The sequence below is a fragment of the Corvus moneduloides genome, chromosome 31, assembly GCF_009650955.1.
Source record: "Corvus moneduloides isolate bCorMon1 chromosome 31, bCorMon1.pri, whole genome shotgun sequence".
Lineage (NCBI taxonomy): Eukaryota > Metazoa > Chordata > Aves > Passeriformes > Corvidae > Corvus > Corvus moneduloides.
This window is the reverse complement of record NC_045506.1, coordinates 299,813-324,932: the sequence shown is the minus strand read 5'-3', so window position 1 is coordinate 324,932 and position 25,120 is coordinate 299,813. Positions and strand designations below refer to the sequence as shown.

The 25,120-nt window shown below is 52.3% G+C and overlaps 3 protein-coding genes and 1 long non-coding RNA gene across 4 annotated transcripts in view; 3 read left to right on the top strand and 1 right to left on the bottom strand.

Annotated features, from left to right (window-relative positions):
* Positions 1-25,120, top strand: part of LOC116436928 (zinc finger protein 436-like) — a 337,104-nt gene that overhangs the window by 12,673 nt on the left and 299,311 nt on the right. The gene's annotated exons all lie outside the window — the stretch shown is intronic.
* Positions 1-25,120, top strand: part of LOC116436913 (zinc finger protein 239-like) — a 64,103-nt gene that overhangs the window by 13,667 nt on the left and 25,316 nt on the right. The gene's annotated exons all lie outside the window — the stretch shown is intronic.
* LOC116436907 (zinc finger protein 239-like) lies at positions 9,149-24,450 on the bottom strand. The gene is made up of 2 exons (XM_032094356.1): positions 24,070-24,450; positions 9,149-10,547 (listed from the first exon to the last, which is right to left on the bottom strand). The coding sequence occupies exons 1-2, from the start codon at positions 24,394-24,396 to the stop codon at positions 9,780-9,782; spliced, it is 1,095 nt and encodes a 364-aa protein (XP_031950247.1). The 5' UTR covers positions 24,397-24,450; the 3' UTR covers positions 9,149-9,779.
* On the top strand, positions 18,214-20,575 carry LOC116436956. The gene is made up of 2 exons (XR_004237125.1): positions 18,214-20,332; positions 20,404-20,575. It is a non-coding gene; the product is annotated as an uncharacterized LOC116436956 (long non-coding RNA).

Below are 25,120 nucleotides of genomic sequence, written 5' to 3'. Positions count from 1 at the left end.
AGGCACAACCTGGAGTAACACTTTAAACCCTGAGGAGCTCTGTAGTAGTTGGCAGATTCTTGTGGAAGAGGATTTTTGTGCAGAAGCTGTGCCCAAAAATATTTTTCAACTTTTAAAAAAGCATTCATTATAAATTCAGGTGTTTTAATCAGAACTGGTGTTTACTGTGGCGTCACTGCAGTGTTTCCTCTCTGGAATTGCTGAGGTTTTTAGCTCATGGCTTGAGTTCTTCAGTTTGGGGAAGCAGAAACCCTTTGGCTGGTATTTTTTAGTTACTTTGGTAGCTGAAGAGTGTGTGTACGTATCCACACAAATACATACACTTAATAGATATAGGAAAAGCAGCATTTGGTTGGAGCACTAAGCATCTGTTGTGCTTCAAATTCAATTAGCAACTCACCATCTTCATGAAAACACCCAGGACTGTTCACAGTGAGTGAGTATTTCATTTTATTAAGGTGCACACCTGGGGTATGTGTGGGCATGTGAATCCAGGACATACTTGGACTTTGCTGATTGTGCGCTCCTCATACTGTGTTCAACCCCAGAGATTTTAGTATTGCTCTGTACTGTGCATCGTGACTTTGGCATTTCTGAGCTGTTCATTTTGGCAGTAGTGCTGGTTTTTGGTCGTTTTTTCAGTATTTGAATTGGCACCTAGAACCGAGAGGAATAAACAATCCCAACTATTTTAAACTGCAGCTATGATTTGTTTTTTAAGATTGGATGAAAATCAGCTTAAACCTCCTTTGTGCCAACACTGGAATAGCAAGTAAGAAAAGAATTACCCTTTATAAAACAGTGACTGTGAAGAATCTGCAAGTGAATTGTTTTGATTAATTGGTACCACCTTGAGCTGATGAGACTTTATATTAAAATTTATTCCTTACTGTAGGGAACAGATTTTTCCTTGATAGGTGTTGTTGTGACTGCAACAGTGCTTTTGCTTTAGAAAATTGTCTGTTTTGTTGTCTTTCATGCTCCCTGTAAAATGCCAGCGTCATTTGGTGTTAATCCACCTGGATTTTTTCTTATTTTCTTGCTCCATAAGAAAAGACAGAGCAACTGGAATGGTGATAAACACGGGAGAAGTGATGGGAGGTGGGAGCAGGGAGCTGGAGCAGGACAGGCAGAGCCCGTGGGGTTGATGCCTCCTCAGGGAGTTCAGTGGTGATGAAACGTTTGGAAGAGTGGCTGATCCCCTGAGGGCTGTGCAGCTTCAGAGGGACCTGGACAGGTGGGAGAGATGGGCAGAGAGGAACCTTTGGAAATCCCACAGAGGCAAAGGCGCGTCCTGCACGTGGGGAGGAACAACCCCAGGCAGCAGCACAGGCCGGGGCGACCCGTGGGAAGCAGCTCTGTGGAGAAGGGCTGGGGTGCTGGGGCAGGAGTGTGTACGAGTCCATGGGGTGGAATTTCAGAAATCAGGTGGCCTGTCTGAGACTGAAGGCTTTGGAGAGCTGCAAAGACAGCCAGAACAGTTGCAGCTATAAAAGCCAACAGAGAACAGTTCTTGCGGTACAGAGAATGAGTGTTAAAGTCAAAGGCAGGATAGGAAATAATGTGAATTAGGGGAAAGAGATGGGCCTGGTCTCCTCTGTAGGTATAAGCGTACACTAAGTTTGGTTGTTTTGAGTTTTCCACCCAGATCTTCCCCTATCTCAAAATGTGGCTTTAAGAAATGCCGTTTTTACCTCTGGCTAGAAGCCAGGTGGAGACTTGTGAGAGAAACTGGTGCCAGGACAGGAAAATCCCACCGAGGGCTGCTATTTCCAGTTGAAAGGTTGGTTAGACTCAAACACTGAGGAGGCTTTACACAGTCTGTGGGGGGGGAAAGGAATGATTCGGCAGTGTTTCCAGTGAAGAAAGTTATTAACTGTTCCTGGCCTTGTCCCTTCATCTTCGGGGAGCAGCTGTTCAAATCCAACCAGGCCAAACCTGAGCAGCTCATGTAAGCCAGGTGGCATGAAAGGAGCTTCGGTGTGCAGAAGAAAATCACTTTTGTCTCTGGGCGAACAGCTCGGTGCGGGGTTTATCTGCGGCTCTGCGCTCTCGTGGAGCCCGAGAGCAGCCGGGTGCTGGTAACGATCAAAGAGAGCTGGGGCCGGGTCAGGCAGCCTGTCCCTAACCCAAAATACAGCATTTAGCCCAGATGAGAACCTGAGATGGGGCTTTGGGATCGCAGCCTGTGATCATTGTGGCTTGTACAGCACCCCTGAGATATTCAGAATTTGTGCTTTTGCTGCTGAGCCTGATTCCTGTCAGGCTGGGGCCGGGTGGAGCAGGGAATGCTGAGGGGGCCAGGACTCCAAGGCTGTTTGGGAATTCCTGTTCAACCCTGCCAGCCTGGCCTGGAGCTGCACACCCCAGTCCTCACACGCTGAAACAAATCAAAGCTGTTTAGTCTGCCTGAGCAACCAGCATTCCTGGGGTCAAATAAAAATTCTCTGTGAAGCAGATGCAGCAGTTCAGCCCTAAGTGCCCAGCTTGCTTCAGGTTTCCAGAGCTCACTTTTTTGTGCAACATCAGCTTTTGAAAAGTCAAAAAGAGAAAAGTAATTAATAGATAATAACTAGATTCATAAAAAACCAAGACACTGAAATAACACAGTTTTATTCCTGATCCCCAGCAGGCAAAAGTTTATTGAGGATCTGCTGGAGCTTCAGCTGTTTTCCTACTTAGTCCTGCCGAGGATGTGTCCAAACTAAATATGTTCATCTGCAAAAGGATGACACAGGGTTTTTCCTGTTGTTAAGACCTGGAAGACTTTGAGGTTTATAAATATGAGGGGGAGTAATTGCAAGGCGCTGTACTGTATTTATATTGGTGTTTTAATAAGTAATAAGTCATTTCATAAGTAATCAAGTAAGAAAATTACAGATGGACCATGATAGGAAAATAACTTGCTGCAGGAAAAATTCCTCAGGACAGCTGGTTATTCCCAATATCTACCGCTGTAATTGAGTAAGGAGAAATGGACAACAAGCCATGTCTGATTACCAACATGCTGGTGTTGTGCTCTCTTCCCCAGTCTGCTCTCCAAAGATGTGGGACTGACAAAGATGAAGGACTTTTAAGAGCTATTCTGGTTATTTCAGAGAAAGTTTAAAACGGAGAAGGGATTGGGGTGATTAGGAGGCTCTCATTACCCATCATTTTCAGTGCTGCCTTTTGTAGCAAAAATGAGAAATGTGCCCTGCTGGTGTTGTGTTGGTGTTTAGATTTTCTGAGTCCCTCGGCCCTGAGCTGGGTTCCCATCCTGGTGGAACTGTCCTGCCTGGTGCTTGCAGGATGCCCTGGAACAAACCCTCTGCCCCATCATCCACAACGAGCAGAAGGGCATGAGGACAGTGCTGCGAGGATGGGCAAGGAGGGGCACTTTGCTTGGGGAGAGTGGGGCAGGAGAGGCCTTCAGTGGCCTGGCAGAGATACTCCGAGTTTTTGTTGGTTTTCATAGAACAAAAGGTTTCCCCTTCCCTCAGAGATCCGGAGTGATGCTCTTTGCCGGGTCCTCCTTTCTCTCCTGCCTTCCTTTGCCTGCTCTTTTTCCCTCCCAGTATCTCCCTTTGCCCAGGGCAGCTCCCAGCTTCATCCCTCCTCCTCCACCCCTGCTCCTCCTCCTCCCAGGCCCAGTGCCCACCCTTAGCCCCCTCCCCCCAAACCCATCGCATCCCATGGGAGGAGCAGGGATGGAGCCGGGGCCGGTCGGGCTGGGGCAGCGCTGGGCTCTTGGCTGCTCCCACCCGCCGTGGGGGAAGCTGGGAAGGGGAAAAGAGGGAAGATTGTTGTGTGGAGAAAAAAGTTTGGGGCTTGTGGTCACACTAGATGGGGACTTGGACCCCTTTGGTCTCTCCTGCAGGAGCCTGGAGATTTTGGAGGGGGAATACAGAGATGGGTGTGGGATGCCCAAGGGATTTTGGGGACAGGGTGAGGGGTTGTGGGAGCCACTTGCTGGAGGGCAGTCAGGCCAGGAGACTCCTGGGCTGGACTCCTGGTCTGGGCATTCCAGCTCCCATTTTCTGCTCTCTTCCTCCCTTTTTCCCACCTCTCTCAATATTTTCCCGTCGTCCCCACCACACACGCCTGAGATGCTCACGTTCAGCCAAGTCCGGCTGGCCCCCAGACAGATGAGCTCCCAGCACCACCAGTACGGCCCAGCTGCCAGCACACGCCCCATGGCCAGCGCCGGGCAAGTGCCGCCAGCCCCAAAGCAGCCACGCTGTGCTGTGGAGGGGTCCCCATGGCCCTGCCCCATGTGGCACTGGGAGCACCAGTCCGGACCAGTGCAGAGCACGGGTGGGTGGCATCAGAACCCACGAAAGTGGTTCCACCACAAGCCATTTAGAACCCCCCAAACTGGTGGAAAGCATCAGGATCCTCTCAAAAAAGAGGTCACATCCGCCTCCTTAAAATGACCAGGAAATCACGCAAATCCGTTTATAACCCCCCCCAAACTGGTGGAAAGCTGCAGGATCTACCCTAAAATGGGCTCCCCATGTCCTTCCCTGTGGGGCCGCACTCCAAGTGCAAGAGCCAGGTGTGTCCCCCCTCCCAGTAACACATCCCTCAGGATTGGAGGGTGCCCCAAAACCTCCTCAGGAACTGGATCCCCCAAACCTCTTCATCCCAACGTGTCTGTCTCACTCCAGACCCCATCCCAGCCATCCTCCCTCTCCCAAATACAGCCTCGTTCTTACGGGGGCAGAGCTGCTTCTGGGGGCGTAAGTGAGTGCAGGGGGATCCTTTATCCCCCTCGTGCAGCTCCAAGGTCCCGAGGGCAAAGCCCTGGTTTCTAGGGCTGTGCCCGCTCCTCAAATTTGTCGGATTTAATACCCAAGTGTGGCCGGGACACGGCGCCGGGAGCTGCGCTAATGCCCGGCGGTGCCCGGGAGGGTCTGAGGGGAGGGGAGTTCATAAGGCCGAGGCGGCGGCAGCGGGAGCCGCGGGGCCCGGCCCGTGGGGGCGGCCGGGGGTGAAAAGTGCGCGGCGACCCCAGCGCGGTGCCCGAGGGCTGAGCGGAGCTGGTCGGGAACAACCCCCGGAACCCCCCGGTGCCCGAGGGCTGAGCGGAGCTGGTCGGGAACGCCCCGCTCGTCTCCGCCGCTCCAAGCCGCTTTCCCGGCTCCGGCTGCCGCCGCCGCCCGGCCCCGGCGCGGTCCCGCGGGGTCGCCGCTCGAGGCGCAGCTGGAGGGGCTCGATCCGGGCCGCGCCCCGCCCGTCCCTCGCTGCGGCTCCTTCAGTGACTCGGGGCTGCGGAGATCCCCTCGTGAGGCTCTTTTATTGCATTTTATTCCATTCTCTCTATTTTTTTGTTTTTCTATTCACACCACTCTCCCTCCTCGGCGCTGCCCTTCTGGCCACACCCGACAGCGCCCGTCCCGCCGTGCGGCTCTTCAGTGACACCGGGCCCCGCGGACATCCCGGTGCAGTTTTTGATTCTATTTTACTCCATTCTCTGTATTTTATTCTACTCACCCTCCGCCCGTCCCTCGGTGCAGCTCCATCAGACGCGGGCGGGGGAGACGCGTCTCGGTGCGGCTCTTTGATTGTATTTTATTCTCTTCTCTGTATTTCCTTTGGTTGCCAGCTCGCCCGTCCCGCGGAGCGACTCCTTCAGGGACCCGGCGCGGCAGCAAACCCCTCGGGGCGGCTCCAGCAGAGCCCCGCCCGCCGCCGCTCCCCGAGGCCTCCCCGCTGCTCCCCGGCCATCGGACACCGCAGGCCGACCCGGCCCCTTCTTCCTCTTCTTCTTCCTCCTCCTCCTCCTCCTCCTGCCGGGATTCAGCCCCCGCCGCCGCCCGGCTCCTTCTGCCGCTCCTGCCCGGCACGAAGCGGCGGTGCCGCTGACGGGGCCGGAGCGCGGCTGCCCCGCGACTGCCCCGCGCCTCAGGGCCGGGCCGGGGAGTGACCGCACGGCTGGGGAGGGACCCCCGCTGGACACGGCAAGGATTCCTGTCCCTCAGGGGGAAGCACGAACTCACTCCCATCCCTTCTCCGTGCGCCGCTGGCCAGAGGAGGGAGGGAAACGGGGATTGCGCTGGAGTTTTACATTCAATCCTTACAAAGCAGAGTCCCAGACGGAGCTCCGCTTTCAGCTTCCAACGAGGGAATCCAACGGGAGCGCTGGCGCTTCTGTAACCTCAAGCTGTTACTCGATACTCGACACTTCAGTTCTGGCCATAGGAAGCCCTTCAGCAGCATATGTCACTCTCCCAGCCACTGGTTTCTGGCTCACACCCAGCTCGGAGCTTCGGACAAGAAACCCGAAGTCCCAGGAGAAGAAGCTCTGCTGTTACTTTCTTTTTCTCAGAGTTCCTCTTTATTAGTATTTTAGATATCATCTATATTTTACTGGGTTTTTTTCTTTTTCTAAAATCTCGTGTTTATTCTCTCTTTGCCCCCTCCAGCCCTTGTCCCCCTCCCGGAGGTTTGTGGGGCGCTGCTGTCCCTCAGCCCTTCCTGCCCCGGCACCCGCGGCCGCTCCGGTGCCCTCAGGCCCCGGCTCGAAGCGAAACCACAAAACCCTCTGGAAAGAAAGCCGGTCTGGGGGAAAACCCTGCAGGGGGGATTGAATGCCACGGACAGCGATTGCTGAGAGTTGGAGATTCCAAACGCTCCAAGGGGCCGGAGGGAACCGCGCTGCGGCCTCGGGGCCTCCCTGGGGCACCGCGGGGACCCCCGAGCAGAGCGACTCTTCCCACCCCCCAAAATCCGCAGCTTTGGGTCAGCTGAGGAAAAGAGCTGGAAAAAGGGGCTGGAAAGGGGCTGGAGCCCGAGGGGACCCCTCAGCCATGGCCCGGAGCAGCCGCAGGAAAATGCCCCGGAAACCAAGGAAATCGATGGAAGTAATGAGGAATTTTTGAACTCTTTCCGCTGCTGTTTCCAGAAGGTCCCGGCCGAGTCCTGCCGGGAGGAGCCGGGGGCGGGGAGGGGCCTCAGGGCTTAATTGGGGAGAAAAGTTGAATTGGGGCAAGGAAACTTTAATGGTGGGGAGAAGATGTGAACGGAGGGGATTTGAATGGGAGGGGATGATTTGAATTGGGCAGAGAAAATGAAGTGGGGGAGGAGCCCCCCAGCCCTCGGCTGTGCCCCGGAGGTGCTGCCAGCGGTTCCCCTGCTCCCACCCCCCGGGCTGGGGGCGCGGAGCTGCCGCTGCTCCCCGGGAATGCCACGGGATAAAAACTCCACTCAAGCTTTTATGTTCCCAGTCACTCCCAATAAGATCCCAGTTACCTCCAACATGGTCCCAGTTGTTCCCAGTCATGCCCTGTATGGTTCCTTTCACTCTCAGTCCCTCCCAGTAGAGTCAGGTAGGGCCCCAGTCACTTCCAGTATGAACCCAGCCACTCCCAGTCAGTCCCTCTGTGATGCCTTTTGTCCCATTATGGTCCCAGTTGCTCTAAGCATGATCCCAGTATGAGTCCAGTCACCCCCAGTATGATTCCAGGTAACTTCCCAGTAGGAGTCTGGTTTGATTCCTGTCAGCCCCAGTATGATCCCAGTCACTCCCAGATAGTCCCAGAACTATGCCAGTCACTCCAACATGACCCTGTCACTCCAAGTATGATCCCAGTATGACCCCAGCATGGGCCAGCTGCTCCCAGGATGATCCCAGTTGCCCCCTGCATTTTTCCACTTGCTCCCTTTCACCACCATTGTGGTTCCAGTCACTCCCAGTACAATCGCAGTCATTCCCAGTACGATGCAAATCACTCCCAGTATATCCCAGCAGCACCCATTGGCCCTCAGCATGTTCCCAGTAGCCCTCAGTGTGGTCCCAATATATCCCAGTATAATCCCTGGTGTCCCAAATCTGGCCCTGTCCAGTCTCGGTCCTGGTCCCAGTGTATCCTGCTGTCCCATTGTCTCCCAGTTTATCTCATTCTGTCCCAGTCCATTCCAGTACCTTCCTGGCAGCCGCCGCCGTTTCCCAGATCCTTCTGCCCCCCACCCCCCATAGCTGCCCCCCCGGCCCCCAAGATGCTGACGGGGATCGGGGGATTCGTGTTGGGCTTCGTCTTCCTGGCGCTGGGGCTCGGCTTCTACCTGTGCAAGCAGGTGACGGGAGGGGCCCGGGGGTCGTGCCCCCCCTCCCCCGGAGCTCTGTGCTCCCCCGGGGCCCCCCCTGCCCGGTGTCACCCCCTCTGCTCTGCCCACAGAGCTCCTGAGCCGCCGGCGGCCGCAGCCCCTCCCCGTGGCCTCGGGCCCGGCCGGGACCCCCCGCTCCGTCCCCGCGCTGATTTTGGGGGGTCGTGTGTCCCCCCCAGCCCCGCTGTCACTCTGCGCCTGCCCGGCTGCTGCCAGTGTTCCCAGTAAAGCTTCCCAGTTCAGGCCGGTCCTGTTTATTGGGGGGCAGTGGGAAGGGACTTGGCGGGGGCTGAGACTGGGGGGGACAGAAGCTGGGGATGGATCGGAATGGGGACCTCCGTGTGTCTCTGGGAGGGCCCCAGCCCGGCACCCAGCAAACCCCAAAACGTGGCAGGAACCCCCCTAAGATGAAGGAGCAGGAGAAGGGACAGAGAGGAGAAGAAGACGGGATGAGGAAGGAGGAGGAGCAGGACCCCTCCCAAATCAATTTGGGGATTTCCATACCTCCCTTCCCTGAATTCAGGCAGCTCCTGGCAGCTTTTTTCTGGGAGGAATCCCTGAGTTTCAGGATTTTTGGGATGCAGGGATTTCCTTCCTGGGGACAAGGACGTTCATTCCCTTCCAGGAGCCCAATGCTGGCTGGGGGTCCAGCTCAGGGGGTCCTTGAGCAGCTGCCCCAGAACCTCCGCCAGGGTCTCCCAGCGCAGCCGGAGCCGCTCGGCCTGGGGGCCCCAAAGCCCTCAGCAACCCCCAAATCCCTCCCAGGAACCCTCAACTCCCTCAAACCCAGCATCCCCCACATCCCCTGCAAGTTCCCCCCATGGCACTGGCCATGGCCATGTCCCCACATGTCCCTGGCCCTGTCCCACCGTGTCCTCACCCATGGCTGTGTCCCCACCACATTTCCATCCATGTCATTGTCCCCCACGTCTCCATCCGTGCCCGTGTGCCCCCATGTCCCCACAAATGGCCACGACCCAGTCCAGGTCCATGTGTCCCCATGTCCCTCTCCATGTCTATGTCCCATTCATGTCCATGTCCTCCCATGTCCCCACCCGTGTTTCAGGTCAATGTCTTTATTTTTACCCCAATTTTGGGTATTTTCAGAGGATAAAGAAAAATGATAAGAAAACAAAGGCCAAAAGAAAAGGATTTCTGTGTCCGTGCCAGCTGAGGATCCTCGTGCTTGGGTGGAAGGAAGAACCTGTTTTGGAGGCATTTCCACCCCATTTTCTGCAAAATCTTGGTCTTTGCCCCAGTCCATCAACATTTGGCTGTGGAAGTTGTCCTTGGGCCAGAGAAAATCAGAATCATGGAATCACTGAGGTTGGAAAAGACCTCTAAGACCATCCAATATTCCTTGATGCCACAGGAAGAAAAGATTGAAAGGAAAAGATTATTTGGGGTTGAAAGTCAACAAATCCACTCTCCCCAAAGAATTCCCGATGTCGGTCTGCATCTCGAGGGATGTTCCTACCCCTGGGTTCATCCAGGGGCCCACAGGGAGCCAGGAAGATGTGGAGCCCCTCAGCCAGGTGTCTTCCCAACACAGATCACCAGGAGCACGGATCACCAGGGCTCTGCCCAATGGGGGTCACTGGGGATCATCCAACGCCGATCCTCCCACGGGGGATGGAGCTGGAGCAGCGCACGAAGCTCTTCCCACACTCGGGGCACTCGCAGGGCTTCCCTTAGCGGTGCCTCCGTTGGTGTTTGGTCAAGTTATTGCTCTGTGAGAAGCTCTTCCCACACTGGGGACACTCATAGGGCCTCTCCCCGGTGTGGATGCGCCGGTGCCTGATGAGGTGGGCGTTGCGTTTGAAGCCCATCCCGCAGTCAGGGCAGCGGAAGGGCCTCTCATCCGTGTGAATGCGCTGATGTACGAGGAGATCAGAGCTGCTTGAAAACCTCTTCCCACACTCAGAGCACTCGTAGGGCCTCTCCCCGGTGTGGGTGCGCTGGTGTGCCCTCAGGTCGGAGCTCCACCCGAAGCTCTTCCCACATTCCAAGCACTCATAGGGCCGATCCCCAGTGTGGACCACCTGGTGCTGGATCAGCTGGGAGCTGCTGGTGAAGCCCTTCCCACATTTCCCACACTCATAGGGCCTCTCCCCAGTGTGGATCCTCTGGTGCTGGATCAGGTGGGAGCTCTGGCTGAAGCTCTTCCCACATTCCCCACACTCATAGGGCCTCTCCCCAGTGTGGATCCTCTGGTGCCGCATCAGGATGGAGCTCCACCTGAAGCCCTTCCCACATTCCAAGCACTTGTGGGGCTTCTCCCTGCCCTGAGGCTTCTCCCCCACCTCCAAGCTCCCCCTGGATCTCCGGCTGCCTTCCTGGATCAGGGGGGCTCTTTCCTCCTTGGATCTCTCTGGGCTGCATTTGCAGCCCCTCCTCGTGCAGCATCTCCGGGGCTTTTCCTCCTCCTCCATCTGGCCACACCTTGGGAATGACAAATCCTGATTTGGGGGGAAAAACAAGGGGTGAGCACCTTGGTCTGGGGGTTCCTCCTCCCCAAGTCCATCACCAGGCATCCTGTGTCTATAAAAACATCCAAAACACCAAGATTCAGACCAAAAGTACCACAAACATCAAGACACAGACCCAAAACTCCCAAAACATCAAGATTCAGTCAAAATCCCCTCCCAAATATAAAGATTCAGCCCCCACAAAAAAACCAAAGCACCAACATGGAGACCAAAAACCTCAGAAACACCAAGATTCATCCCCAGGAAAATCGTGGATCCCCCTCCCTGATCACCTGCTGGATGGGGGGGCAACGCTCCTGGGGCTGGGGGGAGGCTGCAGATACAGCGAGTGCTGGAACCTTGCGGTGCCTCCTCTTCCTGCTCCTCCTCCTCCTCCTCCTGTGTCCCTACTCTTCCTCACACTCCTCTTCCTCACACTACTCCTTCTCCTGCAGAATCCCACCTGCTGCTCCCACGTCCATCCTTTCACCATTCTGGTCTCCAGCCCTGCTCCTCCAGCCTTTCTCCTCCTCCCCCCAGGCCCAGCACCCACCCCTGGCTCGCTCTGCCCCCCAGAGCTCTCGCATCCCACAGCACCAGCAGGGATGCAGCTGCGGCAGCTCGGGCTGCGGCAGCGCTGGGCTCTCGGCCGCTCCTGCCCGCACTCGGCCCCCGCCGCAGCCACTTCTGCCAGCACAGAACGGGCCGGCCCGGCCTTGGCGCTCCCCCCCTCCCACCTCCCCAAATTCCCCTCGCGGGGGGCGCCAAGGCCGGGCCACACGGGGGCTCCAGCTGGGGAGCGCCGGGCGCTGCGGCTCTGCCTGGCAACTGCTGACTCACCAGCGCCGCGCCTTCTGATTGGCTGAGCGCTGCCTGAGGGCCGCGCCTGCACCAAGGGGGGACACCCTGCTCCAGGGGGGATGGCCCGAAAACCGGGCACCCCCAGCGAACGAACAACAGCAACGCCTCCCTACAAACACATGCTCTCAATCTGCTCGGACACAGCCACACCGACTTGGACACAAGCAAGTGACACCACAAACCATCAGCTCCACAAAATGGCACTGATTGACACACACTGCTGCTCAGCCAAGCTCCTGCTCAATTCCTCAACTTCCAGAACAACAACAAAGCCTCAACACAACCATGGACATCGTTTCCTATACAAAAGGGGACAAGGTGGAGGCAGTTTGCACATTCTCCCAGAGGTAATTAAGGACATGGACACCCAGCGGGGGTAAAAAGGGAAGTCGAGAAGGGGTCTCAGCAACAGGGGACGGATGGTGTTGGTGTGCTGGGAAAGGATTGGTTGAAGGGAGTGTGCAGGAATATGGTTAAGGCAAACAGCAGCAGGAGGAATCTATGTGGTAAGAAAGGAAAAGGAAGATGGAAAAGAGGAGGAAGAGAAAAAAGTGAGGACTGGGATGCTTTTCAGCACCATCTTATCCTCAAAATTTGCCAGCTGATCCAGATCTTTTGTATCCCCAGTTTCCAGGACAGGGAAACAAAGAAGTTCAGGATTTCAGGGTGTTTCTCTGTGGTGGGGAGCAGCAGGACAGGGCAGCACGGGCTGGGGGCCTGTGGGGAGCTGCAGGGCCGGGCCGGGGCTGTGGGGCAGCCGGGGCTCAGCGCCGGGCACTGCCTGACCCCAACACCCCCCGGGCAGGGCCGGCAGTGGCCCCCGGCCCCCAGGAGGCTGCGGGATGTGGAAGGATCAGGATTTTCTTTTATCAATCTTGTTTGGGTCACTGGAGAAACGAATGATTTTGCAGAAAGCTCAGCAGCTGTCAGAAGATGAGCACCCACAGGCAGTGAGATGCCACGGGTACGGCTGCTGCCATTGGCTTTGGCAAGAAGAAGAGCCAGACCCAGGGCAGATATTCAATTATCTCCCCTGGAATTGAGGTTTGCCATTCCTCATTTTGCTAATTCCCGACCTGGGGGGGGGGGGGGGGGGTGTGGAGATCAGGGATGTCTGTTTCAAGCAGTCTGTGGCCAGAATCCTGTCTCTTGTGAAATCTCTTCCACAGGAAGCTCGGCTGGCACAGACCCTGCCTTGGGACTTTAAGGGATGTTACACCACTCAGTGGAGATGAGCTTAACATCTCAACAGACTGGGAATAGCCCAAAAGATACCCAAAAGATAACGCCCATCAACAAAACATCAACACCCATCAGCAAACATCAAGGAACAGCTACCCCAGACACTGCCCCCGGCACAGCTGGAGACCCCTGCTCTGGAAAAGGCTGAGAAGGAAATCAAGGAGTGTGCACCTAATTAACATCAGAGGCCAAGCAATCCGGGGCCAATAGTGAATCACCCGAAACTGGGCCAGGAGACACTTCAGAGACAGAGTCAGAGAAGTGGGTATTTGCTTTATTCGGCGTGCCGGGTGTGTGGGGATCGCTCCTCCAAACACACGCACCAGTGCTCTCTACAACACAGTATTATGGGTTAAATTATGAATATTCATCACATTCCTTGAGACAGGTGTGGTTATACAAATTATTTCTCGGAAGTCATTAATACCATTAGCATACAGGTCATGCATGTGCTGTGTGTCCTGGTGGTCGCACTGAGGAAGACTTCTCCTCTTCCTCAGGGGTCTTTTCTGATGAAGGCCAGTAGTCATCCTCACAGTGCACTTTTCACCTTTCTCCCTGGGCATGCGTAGTCCTTTGAGGAATGATTCAGCGGTCTCTGAGATAATCCTTGTCCCCTCTATCTTGACAAGATTAGGGTGAATTCGGCTTCTCAGGCTTTGTAATTAACATCTGCTGTCTGAACTAACATTTGCTGTCTCCCAATAGTTCACTTGTGCTTACATGAGTTAGTTATTGACTGCCCCTTCCTCAATCCCCCCTTTTCTTTGGTTATTTGTAATTCTTTAGGAATCTTGCATGTCTTTGAAGTAAGAACCCTTCTCTATCTTATTTCTAAGTTTATGCTTGTGCCATTGGGCATAAGCATGGAGATTCCAAGTACATAATATCATACAACAGTAACTACTAATACAAACACTAAGTAACAATGCAATAACACAAATAACTGTTACAAACAATTGTTTAAGCCAGGATAAGTTGGGTAACCATGATGTAAGTTTGTCCCATACCTCTTTAAACCCTCAAGAAGTGTCATCTAAGGTGATCTGATGTAGTGTCTGTGTTTTTTCCAGAATTGTCTGCAACTCTGTTTCTATTTGTCTAAATCAACATAACTACAACAGCTTGTATTTATAACTATACATACTCCTCTTTCTTTGGCATACAGCAAATCGAATGCAAGTCTATTGTGTATGGCTAACTGTGAGATGCTCTTAATCTCGATTTGCTGCGCTCTTATGGCATCTGCACTGGCATTCGTTATGGTTTCTACAGTAGCAGAAAGGTTCACTATTGCTTCCTCTAGTTCGCTTACTCCGAGTCCCGGTATAAACCATCTGGCAAAGCTGTGAAATCCAGTGGGCCTATCTATTAAGGGGTTTGATGTCCTTTTGGTCCTCCGTATAAAAGCCTTGTAGTTGAGAGACAACTTTAATGTGGGGAAATACTGGTCCTATGGCACAGCAGCCTTGCCATCCTAAGGGTAAAACTTTATAGGCGCTGTGACCACATATCCAGTACCAACCCCACCCTGGGGGCACTGGCCAATCCTTGGGCTTTGGTCCTTGTCTTGTTTGATTCTTATTCCACATGTTGGCCCCCCCATATGTCCAGAATTCTGAGCAGTTGGGGTAGCTGCCTATAAATGTTAAGTTCCCGCATTTGGAGTCTGTCTTATTCCTCCTGAGTTTTTAGGTACAGATTCTTCCCAGCACCACTGCACGCAGGATATTGGTGAGGACCCAAGTATTGGCTCTTCAAACTCCAACTTCCACTGAAGTTGATCTAGGGATATGTTGACATAATGTGAAAGCCTGTCAGTACTAAGTGCAGCATGGATTTCTGTTGTATTAGGGAATGTTGCCCCAACCAAAGGAAAGCCTCTAGCAGAATTCTCAGGCAGCTGAGAACATATCCAGCAATCAGATTAAAATTTTCAACAACACCTTTGAGCAATCGAAGGTATGTATTCTGGTCCCATGCACCTGCCCCAATTATCAATGTTACCAGTATGGTCCAAATCATGTTGTGTTGATTTTTCATAGTTGAAGGCACAGAGGTCCTGTTCTTCTTGCCTCCCACTCTGGCTTTGGTGCAGGTTTGGTCCTGGTACAATGGATCCAGGTCGGTTTTCCTTGTGCTTTAAATGCTGTATGAGTGGTCAGCAGTGTCTGACAAGGTCCTTCCCATTTCTCCTGGAGTGGATCCCCTGAAAGAGACTTAACATAAACCCAGTCCCCTGGTTTCACATTATGAAAGGCTTTATCAGGTGGCAGTGGTTGACAATTAACAACTGTAGTGCATATTGATTGTCATTTTTGACCTAAATGCTTTACATAATCTATTAGGCAGCTTTGCCCTACCAGAGCCACACTGTCATTATGAATCCCGTTTGTTCCATAGGGCTTTCCATACAGAATTTCAAAGGGGCTTAGTTTTTCTTTGAGCCGTGGTTTTACCCTAATTCTTAGCAAAGCCATGGGCAGAGCCTGATACCAATAGAAATTAGTTTCTTGACAAATTTTGGCTAATTGTTGCTTTATTAAGTGATTCATCTTTTCTACTTGTCCTCTTGCCTGAGGCCTGTATGGTGTATGTAACTGCCAGTGTATGCCCAGTAGATGACTCACTCCCTGCACCACCTGGGCTACCAAGTGTGATCCTCTGTCAGAATTAATTTCTCTAGGTACCCAAAATAGTGGAATAATTTCTTGTATTAAAGCTTTAACAACTTCTCTAGCTTTATCTGTTCTACAAGGGAAAGCTTCTGGCCAGCCTGAGAAAATGTCTGTGAGGACTAGAAGGTACTTGTATCCTCCCTTCCTAGGTAATTCAGAAAAGTCAATTTGCCACACATCCCCAGGTAAAACTCCTTTAGTGACAGTTCCTGTGCTTAGCCTAACAGTGGTATTAGGGTTGTTTTTAAGACAGATTTCACAAGTGGAAGTTATGTCCTCAATTGTTTCCTTTAATTTAATGCTGTCACTTTATCCTTCAAATGGTTATATAAAGCTCCCCAATGTGTCTTAGAATGTTCGCTTTGGATGACTAATTTTAGCAGTTTTCTGGGTATGACAATGAGATCCTTTATCCTAGCCCACCCATCAGATCCTATTTGTCCCTTCCCTTCTTGTATCCAATTTAAATCATCGGTGTCATATAGTGGGGGTTTTTTACCCATAAGGAGGTTAGAAGGGATTAGAGCAAGAGCTTGAATTTGATCCCCGCCAGCCACTGCCTTTGCTGTTTTGTCTGCCATAGCATTTCCCAGTTCAGGGATAGTGTTACCCTGGGAGTGTCCCTTACAATGCATTATAGCCACTTTTGAAGGTTTTACCACTGCTTCCAGCAACTGCATGATTTCAGTAGCGTGCTTGATTTCTCTCTTCTGTGAGGTTAATAAACCTCTTTCTTTGCAGATAGCCCCGTGAGCGTGTACCACCCCAAAAGCATACCTTGAATCAGTCCAAATGTTGATAGGTTTTCCTTTGGCCAACGCCAAGGCTTGAGTTAGGGTTGTTATTTCAGCCTTTTGAGCTGATGTCCCCACAGGTAATGGATTTGCGTCAATGACAGCATCTGTGGTTGTAACTGCATACCCAGCGAGCCGCTTACCATTCTTGACATAGATGCTTTCATCAGTGAACCAGTTTTCTGCATTTTCTAGCGGAGAGTCCTTTAGGTCCGGGTGGCCGGAGTAAACTGCCTCCATGGTTTCAATGCAGTCATGCTGTACAGGCTCCTCAGCAGCCTTGCCCTGGAGGTAAGCTGCTGGATTGAAGATGTTAGTTACTTGGATACTCACATCCTCAGATTCTGCTAGGACAGCCTGGTATTTGAGAAAGTGAGATGGGGTTAACCAGTGATTTCCTTTCTGTGTGAGCACTGCTGACACTGTGTGAGAGACAAAAACAGTTCTCTGCTGGCCCAGTGTGAACTTGAGGGCTTCCTCTATGTTCAGGATCACAGCTGCCACTGCACGCAGGCAGGTGGGCTCTCCTTGGCTGACCACGTCCAGCTGCTTGGAGAAATGAGCCACTGGCCTTTTGTATGGTCCCAGCTTCTGTGCCAAAAGTTCCAGCACCAGTCTTTGTCTCTCATGTGAGAACAACAGAAAAGGTTTAGTGACATCTGGTATGCCCAGTGCTGGAGCTTGCATCAACTCACGTTTCAGAGTTACAAATGCATTATTAGTCCCTGGTGTCCAGCATAGGTGAGTTCCCCCAGTCTCTTTTAGAAAGAGTTGGTATAAAGGTTTCACAATGAGTCCACAGCTGTAGATCCATAATCTACACCATCCTGTCATTCCCAGAAAAGTTCTCAGTTCTTTGGTTGTGGTTGGCCTGGGCATTTGACAAATTGCCTCTTTCCTGTTGTCTCCCAAGGCTCTCTCCCCTCCTGCCAGTTCATACCCCAGATATGTAACTTTCTGGAGGACTAGCTGAGCCTTTTCAGGAGAGACTCTAGATCCACTTAGTCCCAGAAAATTTAAAAGACTTACAGTCCAGTTCTTGCAGTCTTCACGGGTCCTTGTTGCTATTAGTAGATCATCAACATACTGCAGTAGTGTACCTTTTCCAAGTGGCGGTGTCCAGGCTTCCAGTTCTTGGGATAATTGACCTCCAAATATTGTGGGGCTATTTTTGAATCCTTGGGGCAATACAGTCCATGTGAGCTGACTCTTTCTCCCTGTTTCGGGGTTTTCCCATTCAAAGGCAAAAATTTCCTGACTCTTTTTAGCTAATGGCAGACAAAAGAAAGCATCTTTTAAATCTAAAACTGAAAACCACACCCAGTCACTTTGTAATTTTGTAAGTAAAGTGTAAGGATTGGCTACTATGGGATGCAGTGTTTTTGTTATTGCATTTATTGCCCTCAGGTCCTGGACTAACTGATAACTTCCATTCGGCTTTTGTACTGGTAGAACTGGGGTGTTGTAGGGGGAGCTACACTCTCTCAGCAACCCTTGATCGATAAATTTGGCAATTATTGGTTCTATTCCCACCCGTGCTTCGTGCCTTAGTGGATATTGTCTGACTGACACCGGCTGTGCCCCTTCTAATAATTCAATAACCACTGGGGAAGCTCGTTTTGATCTTCCCGGGATTTTGACATCCCATACTAGTGGGATTACTTGATCTCTTATCATCTATGGGTATTCCTTCTTTTTCAGGGACATTTGCTAAACTTAAGGCCAAAATTAAGTTTTCTTCAGGAACCTGTAGTCTCATTCCTTGTTCTGTGAATCCTATTTTTGCTTCTAACCAGCTTAATAGATCTCTGCCTAGCAGGGGCTTAGGCAAGTTTGGAAGATATAGAAATTGGTGTATTCCCATCTTTTTGCCTAATGTAAATTTTAAGGGTCTCAAAAAATAGGCTTTCTCAGTTTTCCCTGTAGCCCCAACAACTTGGACATAATCATTACTGACAGGACTCAAAGTCTGATTCAGGACTGAGAATGTGGCTCCAGTACCCACCAAAAACTCCCCGTCCCGTTCCCCTAGCTTAGCTTTGAGCAGCGGGTCGGCCAGGGAGGGACCCGCCAGTCCCCGGCACTGCTGGTACAGCTGTGCTGCAGTCCCTGGTCCCGCGGCGCTGGCGATTGTGGCGCTGGGCTCGCGGCACGGTTCATGGGACAGTCTCGTTTCCAGGGCCCGGGCTGACCGCAGAACAGACACCGGGCTGAGCCTGGGCCTTGCTGCCTTTGTCCTCTGGGTGGGGGCCTTCTCCCGCCCCTGGGGAATCCCAATCCCTTGACCTGGGCCACTGCGACTGTGTGGGGCTGTGCCCTGTTTTTATAAACTTCCCATGCCACTGCTAGAAGTTTCTCTAAGTTTCGGTTCTCTGGTTCTTTAATCTTTTGCAGTTTCCTACGTATATCTGGTGCTGATTGCCCCATCAATAAGGATATTAACTGTTGCTGCCCAATTTCAGAAGCTGGGTCCAGTGTACTGTGTCTTCTCATATTATCCCTTAATTTTTCTATAAATGCACCTGGGGATTCAGTGGTTTCTTGGTGAATACTGAATAACAATGACCAGTTAACTGTTTTAGGTATAGCATTTAGCAGCCCCCAGTGTACTAATTTCCTGTCTCTAACTAAGAACGGGTATGTTTGTGGATCATTGGGGTCCCAGTGTGGGTCTCATGTAGGAAAAATGTTATCTACATTTCCATGCAATGTCCCAGCACCTATCTGTCCCTGCACGTGTGTTCTTGCTGTGGATATTACAGCAGCTTTTTCTGCCTCAGTTAATTCTGACAGCATGAGGTCTGTATCTTTCCAATCAATATCTTGATTTCTAACAACCAATTCAAACCTCTTTGCTACCTTTTCAGGGTCTTCTCTATACATTCTGGCTGCCTCCCTCCAGGTATCTAAATCCAAAGCTGTAAATGGTGTTTTAACTTTTGTTATTCCCCCGTCTGGCCCCACCACTTGTCTAAGTGGTGCTATGAGCTTCTTCTCTACAGGGGTCTTGCTCCTAATTCTGGATGATATTCCTGAGCCAGTCTCACTTGTTCCTTCATCCCCACTATCCTCTGAGCATGTTTGGGGCACTGGGGACATTGCTCCTGATGTTAGGGTCCCACCACAGTGCCCCATTAGCTCCTGGGTTTCCAAGGGATCCTGGTCTCTCTCAGCTTTGAGCTTGAAACATCTTTGCCCAATACTGCATGATGAGCAACACCTCTTCATGCAGTTTTTTCCTTTTGCCTCCTTTTCTAGGAGGAGGACCATAGAGTCCTGTGGTGCCAGATTGAGGCCACATTGTTTCTGCCACTCTGGTTTGCGTCTTAAGGTAAAAAAACCAATCTGCATAGGAGGTCTCATCCCATTTATTCTCCCTCCTTAAAAATAACATTAATTGCAATAGAGTGTTGTATCTTAAAGAGCCATTTTCTGGCCATTTTTCACCATCATCTAATCTGTAGAGTGGCCACCACTAATTACAATATTTAATTAGGGTGCTCTTTTTCATATTCCCTCCAGGGACTGCCCCCAGCTCTTTCCAATGTGCCAGCACGCATCCTAGCGGACTTTTCCGGGTTATTTCCTTACTTTCTGATGATCCCATTGCCTCTTTTGTCCTTTCTCCCCCTCTTTTCTCTCTCCACAGCCAAAAACCCCCCAAAACCAGAGAACCAACTCCTTCCTTCCACAAAGCCATGCTCTGCCACTCTTGCCTAATACCAAGCTCTCTCCTCCAGCAACTTGGACACTGTCCACTCTTTCTAATAGACAATACCACTTTCTAATACATGTACAAAAAAAAAACCAAACCCAAGCTTCACAACTGTTTCCACACTAGGCATGGGATTTTAAAAGGGAAATTAGCTGGGGCTATATTAGAAAAGCGTTGGGGCCTGGGTGTTCTCAATTCAGTAACTAAAATCTTTCTCCTCTAAAATCCGCCCCCCTTCAGACAGTAAGGCTGAATTCCAAACCACCGGTTTATATGATTTATCCTCATTCCCTCTTTGCCAAACGCTTCGCTTTTCTCTGGCCGAGCCCGTCGCCGGGGTACGGAACCGCAGATAGAGCTCCTCACTTGCTCCGCACTTTGACAGCACGTCTCATCCACTCTCACTCACACAGCAGCAGAATAGCAACAGACAAAACACAAATAGAAGTAAAATAGCACATAACAGCGGGGTCCAACCCCTTAAAGGTACCTTTCACAGTGGGGTCCAACCCCTGGGGGGGGTCCAACCCCTTAAAAGTACTTTTCCTCTTGCCCAGGACTAATTTTGGGAGACCCAGTCTTCCTCGGGACTTTCAACCCACCCTCAGGGACTCGAACCCTGGACCTGCAGGTATTTTGTGTTTCAAAGGAATAGCAAATACCTTAATTTGGTGCAGATGGTCCTTGTCTGCCCCCGCCGTGAGCCAAAGGACAGCTGAGCTCCCCCTGTGTCATAGGTTAGCAAGCGTAGTCCCGGAAGGGACGTCCTTGCTAAGGGGTGCTTACAGTTTCCTCTGGGAACTGATAGAACCTATCAGCTGGCCAGTTTGAATATGGACAATTCTCTAAGCCACTTAAAGTTGTGACCACCTCTGTGATCCACATTTAAGAATAGGCAAACTCCCCCTCCAAGCTCTCTCTCGTTTCCGGTGCTGGGACAGGTGGCTGCAGGCCCTGTGTGGGGGCCAGTGGGCCCGGGCCAGGCCGGGCCGGGCCACGGCCATCCTGGAGTCGATGGACCTGTTCCAGCCGTGGAACCCCCCCCACTGCCTTGCCGTGGGCAGCCGGAGCAGCCGGAGCAGCTCGGCTCTCCCCCCTCTCCACTGTGATAAGAAAGATTCAACATTCCAGCTGCAAAGCTGAGGTGAGATTAACCCTTTTTATTGCTGTGAAGAGCTGAAAACCTGAGGGAAGAGAGAGAGGAGATGCTTAAAGCTGAAATTCTGTTGTGAAGCTATGATATATCAGAGTATCCTGTGGTAATTTCATGAAGATATGGGGGGTGGAGTGTTCAGCTCGTAAGCAAAAGCACCTGCGCTGAGATAGGCAGATGCTGACGCAGCTGTAATTTCATGAGAAGTTTGGACAAGGAGAGATGAACCAGATGAGGACTTTTGCTCCAAATGGGAAAGGAGAAAACCTCAGTCCCTAGAGATGCTCCCAGAGATAGTCCTAACAATGAAGATGAGGAAGACCCTTTGCTCCCAGGGAAGGAGAAGGGCCTCTGTTTTTGTTTCTGAATGGCTCAACCTTAAAATTGTACCCCAAAAAACTTCAAGAGTGGACCCTCGAACATGGGAAAACCAATTGCTATCTGTGTGTGACCTTGAACAAGCTGCAAGTCGGGGGAAAGGACTCACATGCAGGCAGAGAGACTCCTCTTCCTGAATGGACTGAACAATATTTGGAAGTGGGCGGCTGTCTCATTGTGATAATGTTTTCATAGCACGAGCAAGAAGAGACTTCTCTTTCTAAATGGACTAAACAAGGTTATTATGGCAGTGGTAAACAGACTGAACATCTTAAGGGTTGTCTTTCACATTGTCAGTGGGAGAAAGGAGGAAGGTGGGGGGAGGAGGAGAGTTCTGAAGGTGGTATAATTTTTTTCTTTCCTCTTTTAGGTCTGTTAATAAACTTCTTTATATTCTTTCAAGTTTGGTGCCTGCTTTGCATTTCTCCTAATTCTTATCTCACAGAAGATAAACAGTAATGAGTATTTTGGACCAAACCACTACACCCTGAAAATTCAGGGTCGCAACTGGGAGGTCCGCTTACCCCTGGATCCGGCAGCCGGGCAGAGAGGGTCCTGTCTGGGGTGCCAGATGAATCATGCCACAACCGGGCCAGGAGACACTTCAGAGACAGAGCCAGAGAAGTGGGTATTTGCTTTATTCGGCGCGCCGGGTGTGTGGGGATCGCTCCTCCAAACACACACACCAGTGCTCTCTACAACACAGTATTATGGGTTAAATTCTCAATATTCATCACATTCCTTGGGACAGGTGTGGTTATACAAATTGTTTCTCAGAAGTCATTAATATCATTAGCATACGGGCCACGCATGTGCTGTGTGCCCTTGTGGTCGTGCTGAGGAAGGCCTTTCCTCTTCCTCGGGGGTCTTCCTGATGAAGACCAGTAGTCATCCTCACAGTGCACTTTTCACCTTTCTCCAGGCATGCGTAGTCCTTTGAGGAATGATTCAGCGGTCTCTGAGATAATCCTTGTCCCCTCTATCTTGACAAGATCAGGGTGAATTTGGCTTCTTAGGTTTTGTAATTAACATCTTCTGTCTGAACTAACATTTGCTGTCTCCCAATAGTTAACTTGTGCTTACATGAGTTAGTTATTGACTGCCCCTTTTTCAGCACTCTTTGTGTTATACAGGGTGGTTTTGACCACTGGGCTGCTTTTGCTGCCACAAGTTCAGTGAAATCACTTGGGAATCCAAGGATGTGATGATTTAATCAGAGAAAAGCGGTCAACTGATGCATCTCTGGCCTTTTTGGCAGCGCCCAAAAATGGGGAAAAGATGAACGGCCACCAGAACAAATCTTACAACACCATGGAGCAGCCCCTGGGAACCCAAACAAATTCATACCAGGTGCCAGAGAACCCACTGATCATTTCAATGCATCGTTAGATTACAAGCTGTCCTCCAAATCATAACCAAGCACACAGCTCCAGCTCCTGACCTTCTCACCCACCAATCCACTCCCATGAGCAGCGCCACATTTCACCCTGGGATGGCATCAGATTCTCTTTCAGCAGAAGGACCAGGAGGTTGTGGAAAATTAAATGACTCAAACTGCTCTTGGCAAAGAGATGGCCAAGGAAAAGTGGTGAAACAGAGAACAAGGAAATAAGAAAGCAGCTCATGTCCCTGTCCAAATGTGGAAAGGATGGGAATGGGACACGTTTTCATGGTTCCCTGGCAGACCATGCGTTAAACCAATGCTGTTTTTCCTCAGGTGCTACAGCAATTCTCATCTTTTTACCATGCACCACACCTTGCTCAGTGCAGCTCATTCAGCAGGGGATCAAGGGCATGCAGGTGGCAGCCAGGCCTCCTGACCCAGAAACGGCTACAAAAGGACACAGAATGAGGTCACTAAGAATAATCCCAAAACCAAAGAAGGCCCACGAAGAACAGATTATGGCATTTTTAAAGTTTGTAAAGTGAAGTACTCAGAAAATAAGAAGAGGGGGGGCTTAAAAGGAAAAATATGAACATGTCTTTACAAACAGATGCTGTGAATCCCATTGCAGATAGGGCCAGGGACTTGCAGATAAGGAAGTAACCAGAGAAACCGTCAGACTTAGAAAATGTTACTAATTGACACGAACTGCTGCTCAGCCAAGGTCCTGCGAAATTCCCGAACTTCCAGAAGAAGAACAAAGCCTTAACAGAGCCATGAATATCGGATGTTATACAAAGTGGGGGTGCACATTAAGGGGCACATGCAGCAGGCGGATCGGGAAGTCTGTACCTTCCAAGGACCTCAGCCACTGGGGAAAGGGACACGGAGATGCGGCCGGGCAAATCGGCATAAAAAGGAGGCTGCGTCCTCCAACACTTGGACAGACCCCACGGGAAATGCCCCGTGGCCTCTCCCTTTGTCCACGAATAAAGTTACTTTTACACGACTCCTCCGGCTCCTCTGGGGACACAAACCTCTGGCCACGGGAACTTTCCCGCACACTGCCGGCCACGGGGCAGCCACCTCTGTCCTACCCACAGCAGCCGGGACGAGCCAGCGCTGCTCCGGCACCGGCTCCTGCCGAGGCAGCAGCGGGAAGGAGACCGCGGGCAGCCGCTCCCGCAGCGCCCTCACGCCAGGGCGAACACGGCGCCCACACGGCACAACGAACCCGCCACAGCCCCCTGCCGCCCCCTCCGCCCGCAGCCAGCCCCGAGCCCCGCCAGAACCGAGCGCGGCTCCCACCTGCGCTGGGGCCGCCTCCGAGCTCCGCCGCCGCCTCACCGGGCTCCGGCCGCCGCCGCCGCTCCCGGGCCCGCACAGACGCTCCGCCAATGGCGCCTCTGCTGCGCCACGGCCGCCCTGCCGGCGGCTCCGGGCCCGGGCTGCTCCCCGCTCCGACCAATCAGCGCGCCAGAACCACGACTGACGGCAGCACCGCCCAATCGGAGCGAGGGGCGGGCTCTGCACACGGCCCAGCCCCGCCCCGCGCTCCCAGCGCCCCCCGGGCTGCGTGAGGGGAAAGCCGCAGCTGAGGAGCAGCCCTGGAACGGGCCCGGCCCGAGCCGCCATTCAGCTGAGAAGAGAAACAAAGCTCTCCGCTGCTCCCGGCCCGACCTGCCCAGCCCTGCGTGTCGGGTGCCTCCGGCTCCTTGGGAAGCCCTGCAGCCTCGCTACTGCCGCCCCTAATTCGGAGCATCAGTGCATGGCTTTGATTTCCCCGAGAAAGGGAAAACCGCCCCAAGCCCCTTTGGCTGAGTGCACGAGGGGAGAGATTTGTGGCAGAAAACTCCCAAAGTCGTTTATGCCCAGCTTGGGAAGAACAACCCAAGCCAAGCGGATGTCCCACAAACGGGGGACCCCCACAAGCCCCTCCCAACCCCCGGGGCTGGGCTGGCCCTGCCTGGATGCCGGGAGACACCAAAACCGCTCTGTCCCTGCCCTCTGCTACTGCACAGGGACAGGAAATACAAGGAAAGGCCCAGGAGCTGAGAGAAGGACCGGGAGAGATCCCGCCCCGAGCACCGGCACGGGCACAACAGACCCAGCCTGGGCACAGGGAGGGAATTTATTCCCAACCAAATCCCAGCAGCACAAGGAGAAGGCAAAGAAATCTCTCCAACACCTTCCCCCCACCCAGCGGGGATCACCCGGAACGGGGGTCACCAGGGCTCTGCCCAATGGGGGTCACTGGGGATCATCCAACGCCGATCCTCCCACGGGGGATGGAGCTGGAGCAGCGCACGAAGCTCTTCCCGCACTCGGGGCACTCGCAGGGCTTCCCTTAGCGGTGCCT

What these genes read in the sequence shown, in the direction of transcription:
- LOC116436907 (XM_032094356.1), bottom strand. Translation starts at nt 24,396, where the DNA reads ATGGCGGCTCGGGCCGGGCCCGTTCCAGGGCTGCTCCTCAGCTGCGGC. An exon ending in CGGAGGCGGCCCCAGCGCAG is followed by an intron (nt 10,548 to 24,069) that starts GTGGGAGCCGCG and finishes CCCCCAAATCAG; the next exon opens with GATTTGTCATTCCCAAGGTG.